At 42.0% G+C, this 19,087-nt stretch overlaps 1 protein-coding gene across 12 annotated transcripts in view; it reads left to right on the top strand.

The window, feature by feature from the left end:
* Nucleotides 1-19,087, top strand: part of FBXL20 (F-box and leucine rich repeat protein 20) — a 69,947-nt gene that overhangs the window by 28,261 nt on the left and 22,599 nt on the right. For 10 of the 12 annotated variants that reach the window (XR_012156388.1, XR_012156389.1, XM_073325968.1 and 7 more), the window contains 2 exons: nt 8,667-8,721; nt 17,562-17,636. Coding sequence is in view for 10 of the 12 variants with exons in the window: in XM_073325968.1 (XP_073182069.1) it covers nt 8,667-8,721; nt 17,562-17,636 (130 nt within the window). In the remaining 2 variants the exon portion in view is untranslated. The remainder of the gene's footprint in view (nt 1-8,666; nt 8,722-17,561; nt 17,637-19,087) is intronic. The other 2 variants (XM_073325969.1, XM_073325976.1) reach the window with 1 other exon arrangement.

Here is a 19,087-nt window from a genome sequence, read left to right as displayed (position 1 = left end):
TCAGCATACAGCGCAGTGGCTTTGCATCTACCTCCATATTGATTTCTCCTTCGGTAGCTTTATTTCTGCTCCAAATGAGTGAAGAACAGCACACAATTGAATGGCTCACCTATTGGAGGCTCAGCAAACCGTAGTCTGTGCCTACTTGGTCAGGCCATAGGAACCAACTTAATAGGAAGGGAACAGAGCTTGACTGTTTGCCAGAAGCTGGGAATAGGCGACAGGGGATGGATCATGATGATTACCTGTTCTGTTCATTCCCTCTGGGGTACCTGGCATTGGCCACTGTCGGAAGACAGGATACTGGCCTAGATGGACCTGTGGTCTGACCTAATATGGCTGTTCTTATGACTTGAATAGGCTGGGTTGAAGGTCAAAGCGATACAATGGATGGTAGCCTTTTGACAGCTGCATATCTTTAAAGGCCTCATCCAGCTCACCTTGACGTCAAAGGCAAAACTCTGTGTTGTCAGAGGAAATGGTGGTGGTGATGGGAGAGAGTAAAGAATCTCTCAGAAAATCCTGACTGGATTTGAAGAAGTTGGAACGATAGAAATGTGCTGGACGTTTCTTCATAGAATATATTTTGGCGACTTACCTTGCTGTAGACTCTGCTAGTACTACCAGAGCAGGCAGTATCCTGCCCTTTCACAAAGCTTTTCTGAACCCCTTGGTCCTACTGTTATTGAAGAGTGGTCATAATTTGTTGCTTTCCAATGGAATTACTTAATCTCTCTCATAGGAAACAGATTTGACTTGGGTTAATGCTGATAATATTTAGATAAGTGTCTGCCTCTCCCCCTCCAATGACTGTTTGAACAGAAGTTAAACGGCATGGATTATATTCTTGCTGCCACTCCTCTGTGAGGGGGGGAAAAGGCAAGTACGACAACATAGCAGTCAAATGTCAGCAGATGTATTTCATCAAAATAAATGCTGTGTAGAACTTAAAAGCAAAATGAGTATTTTCATGGTTGTTTGAAATTATAGCTGATTTTCTTCATCCAGTAAATCAAAACTAGAAGAGTCTTCATGCAGATATACTATTAAATAACCTGCTAATTTTTTTTAACCAACTTCTCAAGGTTTGATTCCGACTGATAGCTATCTTTATTAGCCTAGTAAATAACAATGTAGAGCTGTACAGTGAACTAGAAGGATGTTTTGTACAATATTTTTATGCCCAGAGTCATATCCTCCAAAATAATTTGGAACAACTCCAAGAGGTGGCTCTCTTTAGTAAAAAGAAAAGGAGTACTTGTGGCACCTTAGAGACTAACCAATTTATTTGAGCATAAGCTTTCGTGAGCTACGAAAGCTTATGCTCAAATAAATTGGTTAGTCTCTAAGGTGCCGCAAGTACTCCTTTTCTTTTTGCGAATACAGACTAACACGGCTGTTACTCTGAAACCTCTCTTTAGTAAATGAACGTTGCTATATGTAGGATCTAGAAAGGACTAGTTAGATCTCTTCCAAACTTCTGAAAGCACACAATGCTTCCCTGTTGTACAGTCTCATTTTAAACCAGTCATGGGATATTAACAAAAAATGTTTAAGTAGGGTTGGATTATCTATGCTTGGGTTTTTATGTTCTGTTTCTACTGTGCAGACTGCATAATTCAGATTAGGGTGAGGAGAAGTCCAGTATTTAATTATCACCCATACTGTGTGTGTATTGGAGGAGGAACCCTGTTTCATCATTGCCTAGCCATGCAGGGCAACCTGTTTTTCCCCTCTAGCAGTTTCTCTGAGGAGAAAAGCCTGTCCTTGGAGTTACATTGGAAAACGAACTTCAGGGCATTCAGTGTGCTCCTGTGTTCTCTCCAGCAACTGTGAGGTGCTACAAGCTTGAGCCAAGTTGTGAAGCAGCCAATGTGCACAGCAGAGCATTGACTTGCTGAAACAGTATTCGTTCATAGTCTGATTCTGCTGAGTCGTTCTTTGGTATCCGTGAGAAAAGACTAGGGGAAAAGTAGTGCAGACAGCATTTAGAAGTGTCTTTTTTGCCTTTTTAAAAAAAAAAAAAAAAAAGAGTAATCTTATTAGCTATTTAAGAGAATGATTTTAAATTTGTTTGTCTTCCATGAACCTAGTCATTGTCAGGCAACCACTCCCAAGCAACCAGTCTAGCTTGGGCAGTCAAAAACCCCACAAGAAGAGTGCAGGGAGGCTATTGAGGGAGGTGTGGCAAGAGAAATGAAAAGTAAGATTAAGAACCCTGTAATCTACGTATATTGGACCATACAGAGATGGACTTTTAGGATCAGGAAAACTTTTCATGTGCTTTTATTTACTCTGACCTCAGAGGTGTACCCTCAAGGGTGAAAGGGGCAATTGTCAGCCATGTTAGCATCCTTTATACCTTGGGTCCTGTTACTGGAATATTTATTAATGGCTTGGAATTTCTATGGAGGAAGAAGAATTATAATTTGTGGAAAGTGAGCTTGCCTTATGGTTTAGCTGTGGTTGTGTTCTATAGATACTTGTGCTTCATGTAACAAGAATCCAGAGAGACAATAAAAGTATTTTCCTCGCTTCCAACATGCCCGTAGTCCTCACATGACGGCTGATACATTGGCTGATATCTTCCCTCAAATTAAGTATGACATTTGTATGCTGAGGATTTATTAAAAGATTTCAGACAAGGTATTGGATTCCTTTCTGAACACCCAGTACTGGAGTCAGAGCTGGGTGTAATAATGAAATGCATGTTAGCACCAGAAAATGAGGTTGAAAAAAGCGGTCATACTTCCAGTATGTCGGTGTGGACCCTACAGCAGGTGTGCATGTGCCTTGTGCATATGAGATTGAAATTTTCTGATTAGCAGAGTTTGTTGTCCTTCATGCTTCTGTGTAAGGGCATAAAGGATAAATTTCAGAGTGACAGCCGTGTTAGTCTGTATTCGCAAAAAGAAAAGGAGGACTTGTGGCACCTTAGAGACTAACCAATTTATTTGAGCATAAGCTTTCGTGAGCTACAGCTCACTTCATCGGATGCATACTGTGAAAAGTGTAGAAGATCTTTTTATATACACACAAAGCATGAAAAAATACCTCCTCCCACCCCACTCTCCTCCTGGTAATAGCTTATCTAAAGTGATCACTCTCCTTACAATGTGTATGATAATCAAGGTGGGCCATTTCCAGCACAAATCCAGGTTTTCTCACCCCCGCCCCCCCCACACACCCACAAACCCACTCTCCTGCTGGGTTTGTGGGTGGGGGGGGAGGTGTGTGAGAGAACCTGGATTTGTGCTGGAAATGGCCCAACTTGATTATCATACACATTGTAAGGAGAGTGATCACTTTAGATAAGCTATTACTAGGAGGAGAGTGGGGTGGGAGGAGGTATTTTTTCATGCTTTGTGTGTATATAAAAAGATCTTCTACACTTTTCACAGTATGCATCCGATGAAGTGAGCTGTAGCTCACGAAAGCTTATGCTCAAATAAATTGGTTAGTCTCTAAGGTGCCACAAGTACTGCTTTTCTTTTTGCATAAAGGATAAAGTGATTGCAACCCTCCCTCAGCTCCTTCTGACTATCTGTGGCAGTGAGATAGAACTTGGTAAGTCTCCTATCTGCTACTTTTCTTTTGAGCTTCATACTCCTCTTCTAGACAAGTTCTGTCATAACCAGCCCTCCTGCACCCCCCTTATTTTTGGTTACTACTTTAATTTGGACCTTCCTGAAATAGTGCAGAAAGTGGTCTAAAATTTTCATCTAGACCAGTCAGTCAGCCTACCTTAGTTTTGGGAAAAAGAATGCTCTGTGCTGGGAGATGAGAAATTGCACACCCTAAAAGATAGAAATTATTTTGGTGAAGTTCTCTGGCCTGTTACACAGGAGGTCAGAATAGATGATAACAGTGGTCCCTTCTGGCCTTGGAATCTATGAATGTATATTGAAAGGACCAAACAATTCAAACTGTCTCCCTGTCTGTTTATAGCCATAGCCAGACATTTTAAAAGTCAAGCCATCTCTTCACAGAGAACATTGAAATGGATAACAGCGTATCTCGCTGTGTTAGCTGGCTGGTGAGCCTCTCACTCCACCAGGACACAAGCAGTGTCCTCCATCTGCTTCAAGAATGTGCCGGTATCAAATCTGTAAGGTGGCAACTCACTGACCTTTGTTAAACACCATGCCTTAGACTTGGCTGCCAGGTGAGCAGTATTTCAATCGCTGTTCAACTGATTCAGCTTGAACTCCTCATTCCCACTGTCCTCAGGAGATGTTGCTTGTAGGTGTCCCACAATGGGGTCAACTCTAACACCGAAAGGATTATTACTTACCCTGCAGTAACTGTGGTCCTTCGAGATGATATAGTCAATGTGGATCCCACTGCCTTCTCTCCCTTCCCACTCTTAGAAATCCTCAGTTATACTGGCCTTTTTTATTGCAAAGAAACTGGAGGAAGGTTGCCTGTGCTCCATCTTTTATGCCCTTGGATGGGCGCATGAGGTAGCCCAGGGTGATGCACTGCCCCAACGGATCCGCTCGGCCAAAAAGAGAGAATCCTCTTGTGCACAGGAGGCCCATGTGCTCCTATAGCGAAATCCACTCGGACTCTGATGTCTTGAAGTGTTACAGTTACTGTAGAATAAGTAAGTGTTCTTTTCCCACCCTGCTGTGGACTGGCTGCCAAAAGGGTGTTTGCAGTGTTGTTGTTGTGTTGGTCTCTGGATAGGAGAGACAAAGTAGATGAGGTAGTATCTTTTATTGGACCATCTTCTCTTGGTGAAAGAGACGAGCTTTTGAGCTTCACAGAGCTCTTCTTCAGGTCTGGAGAAAGTAACCAGTGTCCAAGCTACAAGGTGGGTCGGATTGTTAAGCATAAGCATCATTGAGGCATGACAGTGGCTGTCTCCCTACTCATTCAAAGCTATCTGGCTACACAACTGTCCATACATGTGGAAGAGCCTGTTTATGTAAATGACTGTCCAGATCACTGCAGTCAGTAGGGCTTCCTCAATACTGCGTAGAAATGATGCTGGCTTGCGGAAAACAGATGAATTATGGGAGTTTTAGTTTGACCCAAGCCACAGACTTCTGGTTGGCATTTCACACTGCATCGAGAAAAATCATAGAATATGTAGAATCCAGTGGCAGAACACTGCACCATGGGATATGTGCCCAGAATGCTGTGTGGGTATTTTTAAAAAAAAAACACAAAAAACGCAGAGCTTTGTGCATGCAATGATTCACAAGGGAAGTAACTTAAGACAGCATAAATAAAGCTGTGTAGAAGCACTCTTTTGCTGTAGTTATAACGGGAAAATACACTGAAAAACCTTTCCCTGGTAGACAAGGCCTTAACTGCTTTGCTGATAAAACACTCAATGCTCTGCTGTAGGCTTCTTATTGTTCTGTCACACCCATGCTGCGCTCTCCTCTCTCCTCTGTCCAGGAAAGAGCTACTTAAGAGCCTGTGCAGAGTTGCTGAGCACCAGAGGTCACAAGGTTAATGAAAACAAGGGCTTGCAATCCTATTTCCTACAGCAAAGCTAAACAAAATGGCTAATGAGGGTGACCTTCAGCATGTTGACAAATGAGACCTCCAGCGAGGCACACGTCTGTGAATTAATTTTTGTCTGTCTTTATGAGAAGTGGATGTGATAAATAGCTTATTTCCTTTCAAGGTAGTCAGCAGACATGCTTCCACTGATAATGATGTCAAAGTTTTTCACTTTCTTTTGATAATGCTATTTGCTGTAGCATATCATGTCATTCCACGCTGCCAGTCTCCACTTCTGAAAAATTTCAAACCCATGGCTTTGCTACTTACAGATTACCTTGTGAAAATAATTGTACTATCTTTGAATACAAAGCATGGACATTAATGTTCATAAACTGCTTTGTCCTGCTGGTTTGTTGGCGGCAACAGCAGCCTTGATAACCCCTCCTAATTCTTACATGATGTAAAGTGGAATTTGTCAGCAGTACATGTTTGTTCATTATTTCAAGTGCCTTTTCCCCCCAGCTTTACCGCTGACTTAGATGCAGAGAATAAATTGCACAATCCCAAGCTGTGGATGCATTTCACAATTAATATAAAACAGTTTCTGTAACACATTAGCCCAGGGATCTTGCCAGGCTTATAAATCATGCAAAGAAAAACAAACTACCCACAATATTTTCCAAACTCCGAGTGTTTCCCAAACCTTGCTTTTGCCCCCTTCTCCTGAGTTAACCAGCCTGTCTTTCCACCTCTTACACCAAGACCAGAGGTTCTCAACCTGTGGACCTGGGCTGCTTGCTGCCCAATCAGCACACAGCAGCGGCCCATGTGACATCCTCAGGACCATACAGATAATATTGGATGCAGTCCACATAACACATTGTGGGACGCATATGGTTGAGAACCACTGTCCTAGACCCTCTTGGGGAGGGATGAACTGAGTCTTGCAGGATCTCCTTGAAGGTCACTGTATCCAGGCTCTCCCAAATAAAGGAAGTAAGTAAAGCCTAGAACAATGGACACCTTACCAAGAACACCGTGCTGCCAGCCCCCTCCTACTTATGCTAAAGGACTGTTCATTTGAGCACCTCATGGTCCCAACTGTTGCAGTATCTGTGTCCACCAACCTGGAAGCAGTAGGCAGAGAGATTTGTCAATCATCCACTTTATATAAAGGTACTACTCCACCCCCTTACTATCAGTCTTTGCCTCTTCACTCCTGTTTCTTTTCAGTTTTAGCTTCCTCTCTTGCCCATCTGGAGAAAGATCAGAAGTTGGTGAGGCTTGGGAGTGAGAAGGAGTTTTCTGAAGTAAACTAGGGGTGAAGGAGGGGAATAACTTGCTGGAGGGTTTCCAAATCCTTGCCCAACTTCTACAGTGCCCTCAGCTCTCATCCCAGGTCCCTCCTAGTTCAAGTCTGGCAGTAATTATGGCAGCAACTTCCTGCTGCGTTGGGGTGCATTGAGTCTTTAGGTGCCCCATCTTTCCTGGGTTAGCTTAATGCTCGGGAGCATTTATGTTTGTGAAGTTCTGTCTTCTTTGTGGCACCTTGAAACTCTTTGATGTGTATCGGCTACATTATCTAACCAAATTCCTCACTAGCAAAGCCTGCATAATAATCACAGCAGTTTTAAAATATTACCTAGATATTTCCACAATAAAACTAATCCTGTTATGTAAAAGGGAAAAAATGGATGCCTCAAGTGTGTGCAGAAAATTCTGGGATTTAATAGTTCAATTGACCCACAAATCCCCTACAGCCACGTACAGTAGACAAAATCTGGGGGTGAATAGGGTTAAATTAGTCATTGATGTTTCTAACCTTATATAAACACTTACTCCAGTAACAAAGGCACCTTGAATGAAAGTAAACGGACCATACCTTGTAAATAGTTACCTGTCAGAGTAACAAAAAAAATAGCTTATCCCCTTAACCCTTTATATAATGCAAATGTTAACAAGTTTCCTTCTTTCTAAAAATTCTTCAATTTTAAATATTAATACACGCATTTCATATATGCATGGGTATGTGTACTGTCTTTTCTCTTAACTAAATAAGTCTTGTCTTTGCAATAAACTATTGACCGAGTGATAAATTCAATTTTATAGTTGCCATCATGAGCATTTGCTGTTTAATGTCTTTTTGATCTCTATTTGATCCAAACTCCAAGTGTTCCCCAACCATGCTTTTGCGCCCTTCTCCTCAGTTAGTCTGCTTGTCTTCCCATCTCTTACTGCTAGACCAGTGGTTCTCAACAGTGTTTAACACCTTATTTCTTCAGAGTTTAAGTGGATTTTGTACTTCATTTGTATATGTTTAAATGACTTGAGAGTAGAAAAACTGAGCCCAGTGAAAAATAACAAAGTACAACAATCTGCTTCTAGGATTCTGATAAATAGGGCAATAAGTAGATGGACTTCTATGCACCAAACTGTTCAGAATACTTAGGAGTGCCCTCATGCAAAGGAATGGCATTCCATGTAGGAGTGACCCAGCCATCTCACTCCTAACACACGTGACCTAGACAATTACACAGGCACACTAATGAACTCCGCTGACTTTATGCAAATTGCACTTACCTTCTATTTCAAAGCAAGATACTCCTTCTACCTCATCCTTGGGGCATGAGGACGACAATGCTTTTAATCATTTCTCATATTGTAGTATTTAATTCTTAATTATCGCAGGAAATTATATATAAATTCCTGAAGTGGGACCAGATCCTCATATTTTACTGAGGTGTTTAACTTGTTATTCACTCCACTGAGTGCCATCGGAGCTATGCAACTGTTAAGGATAAAGGGATTTTTCACTGGTAAACAAACAGATTTTGTACAACTGTTCTCTTGTGTTGAACTATAACTCTTTATCCTGCTATTTCCTTAACTAATTGAACATTTCTGACTGCTGAGCTACAAGGTAGCAGGAAGCGTCTGTTTCGATTAAATAATCATTTAGTTTACTCTGTCAGCAAATACTACAAGGTACAAGATTAAATATTTCATAGCAGTCCAATATCTGGGACTCTGCTTTCATTTGTTAACTGCTTGTTCTGCACTTTTATTTGCAGTCAAGCTTTCATCTGCATTACAAAGAAGTTCTCTATCTTCAAGCTTTTTTTTAAGCTTTCCACTTTTTTTATTTTTAGATGCAAATAACCAAAATACCTTTTTATAAATAAAGTTTCTCTTTGTTTTCTTTACAGAATATTCTCTTTTCTGGATGTGGTCACTCTGTGTCGTTGTGCTCAGGTTTCCAGGGTAAGAATCTTTATGTATCAGTTAAAATCTATCAGCACTATTCTTCTTCTTCTGACTCTGACATTTCCAGATTGCCCTCTTTATCTCAGATTGGGAAGAACATGCCAGCAAACTCTGTTCAAAGAATGTCTCAGCTATTTATACATATTCCTCTTTCTCTATAGTTAATCTAGTGATGCCAGGAGTTTCTGGTATTTCCCACAGCAGTTTGTGGGTTTGAATGTCTAGCTATATCCCTTTGGTGGCAGCTAAGGACCTATTGAAGAAGAAAAGTCAGCTACATCAATACTTTAAAAAACATGTTTTCTGAAGAGTTTTTAGATGGGGTACAGAAGGGCTGCTTTAAACAGGGGAAAATGTTCAATTCACTTTAGCTGAATGATGTTTTTAAATGAGTTGTGCTAATATCTGGGCTTTGAATGCAGATGTACCATGTTCATGAATTAAACTTTAACGCAACAAAGAGAACCCAATGAACAGTTATCCTTCTGCTCCAATGTAGCTGATGGAAATATAGATGGAAGGAGTCCGGAGTATTTCATTCAGTGTTTAAGTAGTAAAGTAGTTCGTAACTTCATGCAACTCAGCAAACATAGTTCAACTCGAGACTCCTTGAGGGAAAATGGGTGTGAAACTTCCACTAACTCGAATGCCAATTCAACCGGAGCTACTAGACTTGTTTTATGGACTCTTGTCCAGAATTTCTGCTTTTTATCTTGCTATCATCTAATAAGACACATATCTTGTTCACAGAAAAATTACCGTAATGAATCATCTAGTTCTAAATGCTTATATAAAAATCCTTGTCTGTGGAGTCACCAGTATATTGGAATTACCTTATTGGCCGATCCCAGTATCCACTGACTCTGTAGGAGAAAGCTGAATAGTTTTGGGTCCACTTGATGATACGCTGTCCATGGACTTGCTTTTCTTAATGGTAGCCCTCAATAATACAAAAATGATATCATAAATTGCTTTTATTTGCAATTGAAGACACCACCCAGCCCCTAGACACGATGGTCATAATCATGTGTTTGGATCCTACTAGATTTTTATGCTAAGGATGACTTCATTTTCTCAAAGGAGCAACTCTGGCTATTAACTGGCTCACATAGGCTTCCAAAGGCATTTACCCATCTTATCTATTATTCCCATTTTGTCACACCCTTGCCTTTTCACTGGGCACCTGTGAACACATTGGAGCTCAGAAAGACAGATGACATGCAGCCTTCTTTTAATGTGAAAATATTGCTCAGTCTAGCCTGTACGCAAATGTGTAGTACTCTCACTGGATCACACATTACAACGTGCATTGTCTGACTCTGTACCATGAATTAAGTCCACTGGTACATTTCTTTTCCACTTCATATTTTCCTGGTTTGGGGGGGAGTAATTAAATGAAAAACAGGACATAAAAGCAATATCACAATTGAGATTTTAAATGCACAGAAATCGGACAACTCCATTAATACCATTATGGTTCCATCAGCTACTGTAAACTCTACCTCCTTGTGCATGCAATATGCAGTATTTCATCATACTGTAATGGTAACTTCAGTGCATGACTTGTGTGATTGGGTATTATGAATAGAATGAAGGCAGAGTTACAGGTGTTGTGAGAACGTAACTTTATATTTTATGACTTATGTATTTAAAACTGCAATCATATCATTACTTTAATGTACCTTTTTGCATTTAATAAACACAAGCTACAGGCCTCCAATTACTTGTTCTCACTCACAGGGTAAGTAATACATATTTTTAAAAGCCTGTCAGTTTCTTCTCTTGAAAAAATCACTTTTTAAAGTGAACAAAAGCGGTCACGGTGCTACAGAAATGTTTTGCAAAGTGCATTTTATTAATGAGGTGAAACTTTAACAATGGATTCTTCTTTGGAGGTCTCTGTGTATTCCCGCTTGTGGAATATGGCATCTCTGCCATAGAGCTGTGGAACTGCTTTATAAAACCTTGTCCCCAGGGGAAATGGGAGAGATCTCATGCAAAGTCACACTTGCCCTACTCTACGGGCATGCCCCCCCTCTCCTCCCTGCACCTGCCTCAGTTCCTGTGCAGCCTAGTGTAAACAGAACTTACTTTGTGGCCTTGGTCTAGCTTATTTTTCTTGTGGTTAGAGTAGCATAGGATAGTTTAGCTTACACATCTTGTCCTTGTAACCTTGGGCCCCTCACCTGGGCCATATTAGGACACCGACCCTCATAAGGGCTTCAAGAAATGCACTTGGCAGTCATACTAGAGACTGACTCCTGAGGCCAGTGCCTTCTCTGTCTGCGTGAGACTCTCTGGTAACCCAGTGTGCAATTTGCCATGCCATCATCACTCCTTGCACTAGAAGAGAGAAGCTTCGAGCTGTGGACTCATCTGGCTTCTCTATGCCTACACCGGATACTCTGGGCTTATTGAGGGTACTGAAACCAGTCTCTACGCCAAAGACCTCTGCAGAGGATCCAAGACTCATTTTGCTGCTCCGGCCTTGGCACCACCTTTTATATCCGCCTCAAGGTCTACATCTCCTCAGTCTCATTGCCCAGCACCACCAATGCCAGCTAAATCAAAAGTGGCACTGAGACCAAACCTACAGTGTGTATTAAGGCCTTCATAGCCATGGTGAATACACAGGAAGTGCTTGTCTTGGCATATCATGCTTATTTGGTACAGTTACCCTCAGCCCTGACTCCAGACCTATCTTCTAGCAATGATGCCTCTTTCTCAGCATTGCAAGTCCATGCAGAAACCATCAGGGTAAAAGTAAGGAGAAGAGGAAATGCACTCCTGTGAAAATCATGACTGGCATGACTCTAGGGACGGGGGTGTGTGTGTGTGTGTGTGTGTGTGTGTGTGTGTGTGTGTGTAAGAAGAGCAAGGAGATAATAGGAAGCTTTAGGGCTTCAGCAAGGTTGCAATGTCATCCTCACCCCCTTTCTGCTCCCCTAACCCCAGTTTGTGGAGAAATACTGATAAGTGATGAAGTTTTGGAACTTGGGAGACACTAACTTGACATATCAAATAGCTTTATAGTGGAAGAACCTTTTATGAAAGTGGATTGGACTTACTAAGGAGAAATGCCCAAAACTCCCTGAAATTTCTTAATTCTTTTTTCTGAGAAGTTTAATTTTTAGTGTTGATTGAATCTTTTCACTTAATGGCCTGTAGGAAATTAGTCTCTCCCCACAGTGCATACTCTCAGTCCTTTCAAAGCAGGAAGGTGCTTCTCTTGGCAGTGATAGTTTGTTCCAAATATGATGGAGTTTTTCCATCATTCTGAGGTAATCTTTGAGATGCAGAGACTTCCAATACAGGTTCCCAACTACATCTACCTGCACTGACCTTATCATGGAAATCTGGTCTCAAAATATTATAGATGTGGCAAATAGTATAAGGAAGCTAACCGTCAATGTATTAATTATAAACTCTCCCTGTTTCCCCTTCTTTCCCTCCCTAGCTATTGAAACCTGCTTAGTCCCAGCCATCCTTACACTTACTAATTTATATTGCAGTATCACCCAAGAGCCCTAGTTGGGTTCAGGGTCCTATTGTGCTATACATGGTAAAAACACATTACACAAAGATGCTTTTTGTGCTGAAGAGCTTTCAGTCAAAGTATAAGATTAGATAACAGGCAGATGCAACAAATGAAAGTGGGGAGCACAAGATAACAATGAGAGAGTTATGAACAGCATGAGGAGCAGTGGGGTCACACACATCAAACCTTTGCACTGTAGGTACTGGGCACATTTATATAGTCGTCCTCCTCTCCCTCCCCCCCGCCCCCCCCCCCCCCGCTTCCAATAAGGGTCCTCTTAGCATATAGAATGCACCTAGGTTTTTAGGAGTCCTCCCCATGGAGATATAGTTAACAATTTGAACCTTAAATATATAGTCTCTGTGTGTTAGTCCATTGTTCTTTGAGTGGCCTCTGCATATTCCCACTTGTAGGATCAAGGCACCTGTGCCACAAGCTTCCAGAAAGCAGTGTCCATTGAGGCCACTCGTCTCATGCCCCCATCCTAATGAGTTCTGGGAGTATGAAAGGGGGAGTGGCCCCAACTACCCCTCAGTCCCTTTCTAAATGCCAAAGATGCAGCAAGCTCAGATCGCACGGTGTCCTCGACACTTTTCCTGTCAGTGTTTTTCTTTTTTCTCTTTCTACCTTTTTGAGGCAAATTTTGTTTGTACTGAGTTATCCTTTAGCTAGGTTTTTCTTTTAAAAGACATGAGGAAATGCCTGTCGAGCATGGGCTTTGTCTGGACACAGGAGCAGATTGGGCCTGCTCACAGTGGGGAGGTTCCTCCAGTCAGCTAAGCTGACACTGAATAAGTTCGCAGTCAGCTTCAATGATTGTCTTGCAGGAATGGGTTTGGCTGTCTCTCGCACCCATGCACATGGGAGGCATCTCAGGCTGGTCACTATAAAAGTCTCTGCGTCTGTCCAGGTTGACCTGGATACCTAGCTGTGCCGAAATTGGCTCTCTGGCTGTTGGATTCAATTTCCAATGGATCTGGATCCGTAGAGCTCAGGTCCAGCAGCCTAGTGTGGATCTAGGCCTGCAAAACCAAGATCTGGTGGCTTAGCATGTATCCAGAGCTGTAAAATCTTGATCCAGATCTGGTGGCCTACTATGGATCTGGGAGCTGCAAAACCTGAATTCAAACAGAGCACAGATCTAGAATTACCCCCACCCACCCTGGAAAAAAAAAGCCATGTTTGGCTTTGGATCCAAATGGAGGTAGGGCCAGAACTTGAATCCAGATGGAGCAGTCACACATGAAGGACTGCTGAGCACAGTTGCCGAGAAGGGGTCTGATTACCTGGGATCTAGCCAGCATGGGGAGCTGACATCTGTTACTGCTGAGTCACTTGTCTAAGAATTCTGTACCACTGAGGCCCCAGATCTGCCCAGGTCATTGGACTCTGGTGTTACACCACCACAATCCTTGCAGAACTGCTTGCCTGACTGATTCTGTGCCCAACATAGTGGCAAAAGCAAGCAGATCAGTTTGGAGGCCCTCACAAACTAGAAAGGGGAAATGCATTGCAAGCTTCTAATCAGGTCTGGAATGGGGGGTCTCTGTTACAGCATAGTATTTTCACATTGTGCTTCCTGTTCAGTCGTCTTCAGATGCACTTGTTGGATGCACTGCTTACCTGGGTGAAGGTTTTCCCCTCTCAATGCTCCATCTGTCAGACCCTTACCCTGGAGGTGAGAAAAGGAGGATTGGTCTGTTCTTAAACTTTTTTACTATGAGACGTTGTATAAGCCAATTTACTTAGTTGTGGAATTGTCAGTTCCCCTTGGTTCTGGGTAGGGACTGTTGAGGTTCTCTTGGGCTCCCAGCCCATTCCTAAAGGCCGGTTCAGCTTTCCAAGAACTTAGAGAATTTACAAGAATCTGACAGGCTAAGAACTGATGCCAGGCTCAGAGGCTCCCTTAGGTTGTGAGGGTGCTATACCCATCACAGTTCTATCGATTCTGAGATTCACGGATCCAGAGATTTCTTTGCAACACAGCCTGTATACGAGGAACAGGATGCAGTGTCCCAGGATCCATCTGAGGCTCCGGAAAGGATGGCCTATTGACTGAGTCACTTTGCAACCCGTGAATTCAAAGGCAAAAAAAGAGATACTTGTTTTAAAAGGCGCATTGCCAAGGGTCAGCAAATAAGATGCAGTGCACTGTAGGTCCTATTTTACATTAAGAGCTTTTTGTGAGGGATTGTGATATTTCTTGAAGCTGACATCATAATATTTGGTTGGATCCATGTGTCTGAGCTCTTATAGGAGGAAATTCTGTTAGAACATTATTGGGCTCTGGGCTACCTACCTTCAGTTCTAAGCCAGAAAGGAGACTTTTCAGGTCTGCTTCCGGTTCCACCATGGAGTACGCAGCATATAGTATTGGGTAGTGTCCTTTTTTTAGCCCCTTGTATGGGTTCTAGAAACACATAGGGGTGCCCATCCTTAGCATTACCAAGCTTTCCTTGGAAGAAATAGACTTGGAATCTAATGAAGCAGTTGACTCAGCACTTTTGGAATTCTCAGTAAACATAGCTTTGATTCCTCTCATCTTGGAAGGAAAAGCTGCACATAAGGGTTGAGACTTCCATCACCTACACTTAGTGGTGTGTGAGATTTGTTTCCTGGCCACAATGTGAAAGAGACTTGACACCTATTGTATAATGTGGACAATAGGACTGTGTTGCACGGGGCAAAATGCTGTCTGGCTGTGCTAACTCCCTAAGATTCATCGTGTTCACCTCTGGGTTCCAGAAACAGAACTCTCCTATTTTCTGAAGGGTACTAGTAATAGCACCCTTCTGTGCCATAGTCCTGTATCTGTCCCTTTACACACAGCTTTGACTAGAGTAAAAGAATACCTCTCTCAGTAAAATGTGCCCTATCATTTGGCCATGCTCTGGCAGAAAGTGTTCCATTAAATGCCGGCTGTCATGACTACTCGCTGTGAATGGTTGGATATCTGTCTGTGTGTAGACAACAGTCTAAGATGTCGTCTGAGATTTCCACCTCTTTCAGACTGCTAGAATGTCTTTGTTCTGGGCCTCCTTTACCTGCCTCCCTGAATGTATCCTACATCTGCATATTCAGAGGAACTTGTTATTGTATCAGGCCACAGCTTATCTACATGTTTCCCAGTCCCTTGGAGGAAAAAGAATTGACAGTCTAGGAGCCAGTCTGTCATGGTCCAAAGGTTGCTCATCTGTTTCACAATTATGACTTCACAGGGCTTCATCTTCCTGGAATTATCACTCCTCATCCTGGACAAAGGGAGTGTCCTTGGCATGCCGTCGCTGTGTCTTCATGGCATCATGTTGCATTACCGATACTGGAACTATACATGCGTTTAGCAAAAATGTTCCCTCATTTAGACTTGTTTTGGGGGAGCAAGATTGGTTGCTTCTCCTGCCCTGGCATCCAGAGCTGATGCTTGTTTGGCAGTTCTGCATTCCTTGTTTACCTATAACTCCGCAGCCTCCTTTCCTGGGGGTTGTACTGCTTGCTAAACTCCCACAAGTGGGACTATGCAGAGGCCACTTGAAGAAGAAATGAAGGTTGCTTATCTGTAACCAGAGATCTTCAAGATGAGCCTCTACATAGTCACACTACCTGCCCACCTTCGAGTCTCAGGTTAGGAATTCCTGAATTAGTGGTGCTGGTGGAGGGGCAGGAGGTTAGGGCCACTCCCCCTTTCAAATCCTTGGAACCCTGGAGGGGGGGAGAAAGATGAGTGGCCCCAATGGAGGCTGCTTTCCAAAAGGTTCTGGAAGTTTGCAGTGCAGGTACCTTGATCCCACAAATGTGAATATGCAGAGGCTCATCTTGAAATACTCTGGTTACAGGTAAGTAACTTAGCTGGCTGAAAACAATGTATGCTCGACAAATAGTCTCAGTTGCTAAAGTTTGATTCCTGATCTAAAAATAAGCCAGAACCTCAAAAAAAAGAAGCATCTGATTTTAAATGTGCAGAGGTGAGGAAAGGCTAAGTTAAGGTTCCATCTTTGACCTACCTCTTTGTTATTGGACATTGTAGCATGTATGATGTATAGCATCTGTTCTGGGGCCTATTTAATACCTATGTGAATTAGGGACAGACTCGCTCCCTTCATTCTGAGTATTCTTGTTTTTCACGTTTTAAGCTGGCTCTGTAATAATCCCTTTTAGCTTTTTTTTGTGGTTAAATAGCACAAAATTGGTGCCAAGCAAAAATTCTAAACGCCGTCCATTGTACACTGATTGGATTTGTTTATATCCATCCTCCAGGTCACTTCAGAAATCACAGATATACATATGTGAGACTCTTAGTGACTTGTAACTTTCATGCTGGAGCTCACATGAGCAAACTATCTTTGCTTGTGACTCTTCAGCATTCTTCTTTACTGCTGTTGCTTGTATGTGGAGACTGGTGTTTGTTTCCTTTTTCACATCCCCCGCTTCACCTTCTGCTTGATGCTACAGTGATGTCATCCAGTGTGTGTGACCCTTGGTTAGTTTCTCGGGATTCAGCTGTCACAAATCCAGCACTGTGAAGTGACTGAAGAATTGAGTAGAAGGAAAGGATGGGAAATCAGGGAACTTGGACAGCTGGTGATTGAACACAGCTTCACTGAGGAAGCAGAAGTTCCAGAAAAAGATATAGTGAGGGAGTGGTCTATTGTTTAAGGCAGAGGGACTAGCCGTCAGGCGGTCCAGGCCTGTTCCTGGCTATGCCACTGACTCACTGTGACCTTTGTCAAGTCACCTGTGACCTGATATTTTTTAGAGGTGCTGAGTATCTACAGCTTGCACTGCTATCAGTGGAATCAGTGGATGCTCCATGACTCCGAAATCAACCTGCTAGCCTCTGCCTCTTTTCCCCTCTGTGAAATGTAGAACATGATACTCCTCTGCCTTGCACGGATATTAAGAGGTTTAATGTTTGTAAAATGCTTTGGGATCCATAAGTCACCCCTGTATATGTTCTCCAATTGGAAAGCTCTTTTCTAAAATACAAAATAAAAAGTCCAGTGTGTGGCCCATAAATGGAAATATCGTTTGTGTGCGGATAATCTCAGCGATACCTTGGACTTGCCTACCTAAGTGTTCAGTGATATATGAGGAATTAAGAGCTCACTGTGTAGGTGTGGTAAGTCTTATCTGAACTGAGGATATTGCTGACCTAAGGGTTTTTCATCTGTTGCAGTCATTTATTTGGTGCTTTTTCACTTGAGATACAGTGTTGTTTCTAAAAGGAACAAATTGTAACTAGATTCCCACTGGCATTTTTTTTCATATTAATCATGCACTGACATTTTTTTCCCCAATAAAGGCATGGAATGTTCTGGCCCTGGATGGCAGTAACTGGCAGCGAATTGACCTGTTTGATTTCCAGAGGGATATTGAGGTATAATTAAGTGACATACAAACCCATTTTTCTTGTTTAAAAACATAATTACAGTATGGAATAGATTAAGACCCCCAGCATAACCCTTTCCACCTTCCCTGGAGATAGAAATAATTAATTTCAGTTCTTCTTAGCTTCAGGGAGCCTTTATAGTCTTGGCAATTCATTCAGCTTTTGAAAATGGACAGAACTATTTAACTGTACCAGGAGTGAATGGTATTTGTGTGTGTACATGTACACTTATTTGAAAGAAGCAGTTTTTTGTTTACTGAGAGAGTAGAAATAACTGGAGTAAATATGTGCTTTTGCTGAAAGATATTGCTGGTGGGTATTGGTCTAGATTTTTCTCTTCAACTCAATATAATCAAGTATGGCTTTTATCTAGTATACTTGGACTTATATAATTAAGACACTAAATTTCTATCTGTCTCTAGTGTCTGTTTTCCTTTGTTGGAAATGGAAACACAAATCTGGAAGATGCCAGAGGTTTCCAGTTCTGAGTTAGTTCTAAAAGATGTACCTCTGTGGGAAGGCCTTTTTGTAACTTTGGATAAATCTGTTAGAAGTGAACTATGGAGTCCATGTAGGAAATGATAACTTTGTGCCTCACGTTGTCATACCGTTCTGGAAACTAAAGTCCCTATATGCTTCCTGGCTGAATTTTCAGAAACAAACTAAACTAAAACCCTTATCAGATTGTTACATTCTCATTTTAAAAATTATTTTTTTGGAGATGGGGAGAGGAGAGCAGCATTGTAGATCAACACAAACTGAAAAACATAAGAATGGCTTGTTTGATGTCCTGGTGGAAGCTGCAAGTTACACAGCCTTTGTGGACAGAAGCGTTAAAGTACTCTCTCTGCCAGACATGTCTAAGCATCTCATATAGACGTAAAGGAACTGGCCTCTGATATGGCAAATTGTTTACCTGAAAAATCTGGTCTAAAGGCTCATGGTGTTTGGCAAGTGCCCTGAATATTTGAAGGAGGGAAGCAAATGTGGTTCTGCTCTCTACAGCAAGTCTTTCTTGAGACATGTGTCTGTTGATTAAGGGAGAAAGTAAAACTAGTAAGAGCATTCCTAAAGTTCTCTGCTGGGATAAGACTTCACTTTAACACAGGTGCAGGGAGGTCATTGGAGTTCCCTGATCCAAGGTAGGAGCAGAAAATAAGGAAAGAACTTTTCAGCCATGGTGCTTTATCTAGACGGTGTAAGAAGGAGAGAGTAATGCTGTGAATTTTAAACTAGGCTTTTCCCTTCTTGAGCAGTTTTACATGGCTTTAAAGTCCCCCCATTCTCTTACTCATCTGTGTACTAAATATGTATTTGTGCACTAGCATTGGCTTATATTTTAATACAAGATGCTCCAAAATGCTGCTGTTCCTTAACCTAAAAAGACATTCTCAAGCTGTCTAAGTCCTAAATGTTGTATGCTTTAAGAAAGATAAACT

The sequence above is a fragment of the Lepidochelys kempii genome, chromosome 27 (assembly GCF_965140265.1).
Source record: "Lepidochelys kempii isolate rLepKem1 chromosome 27, rLepKem1.hap2, whole genome shotgun sequence".
Taxonomy (NCBI): Eukaryota; Metazoa; Chordata; order Testudines; family Cheloniidae; genus Lepidochelys; species Lepidochelys kempii.
Note: the sequence above shows the minus strand (reverse complement) of the source record. Positions and strands in the feature narration are given on the sequence as shown.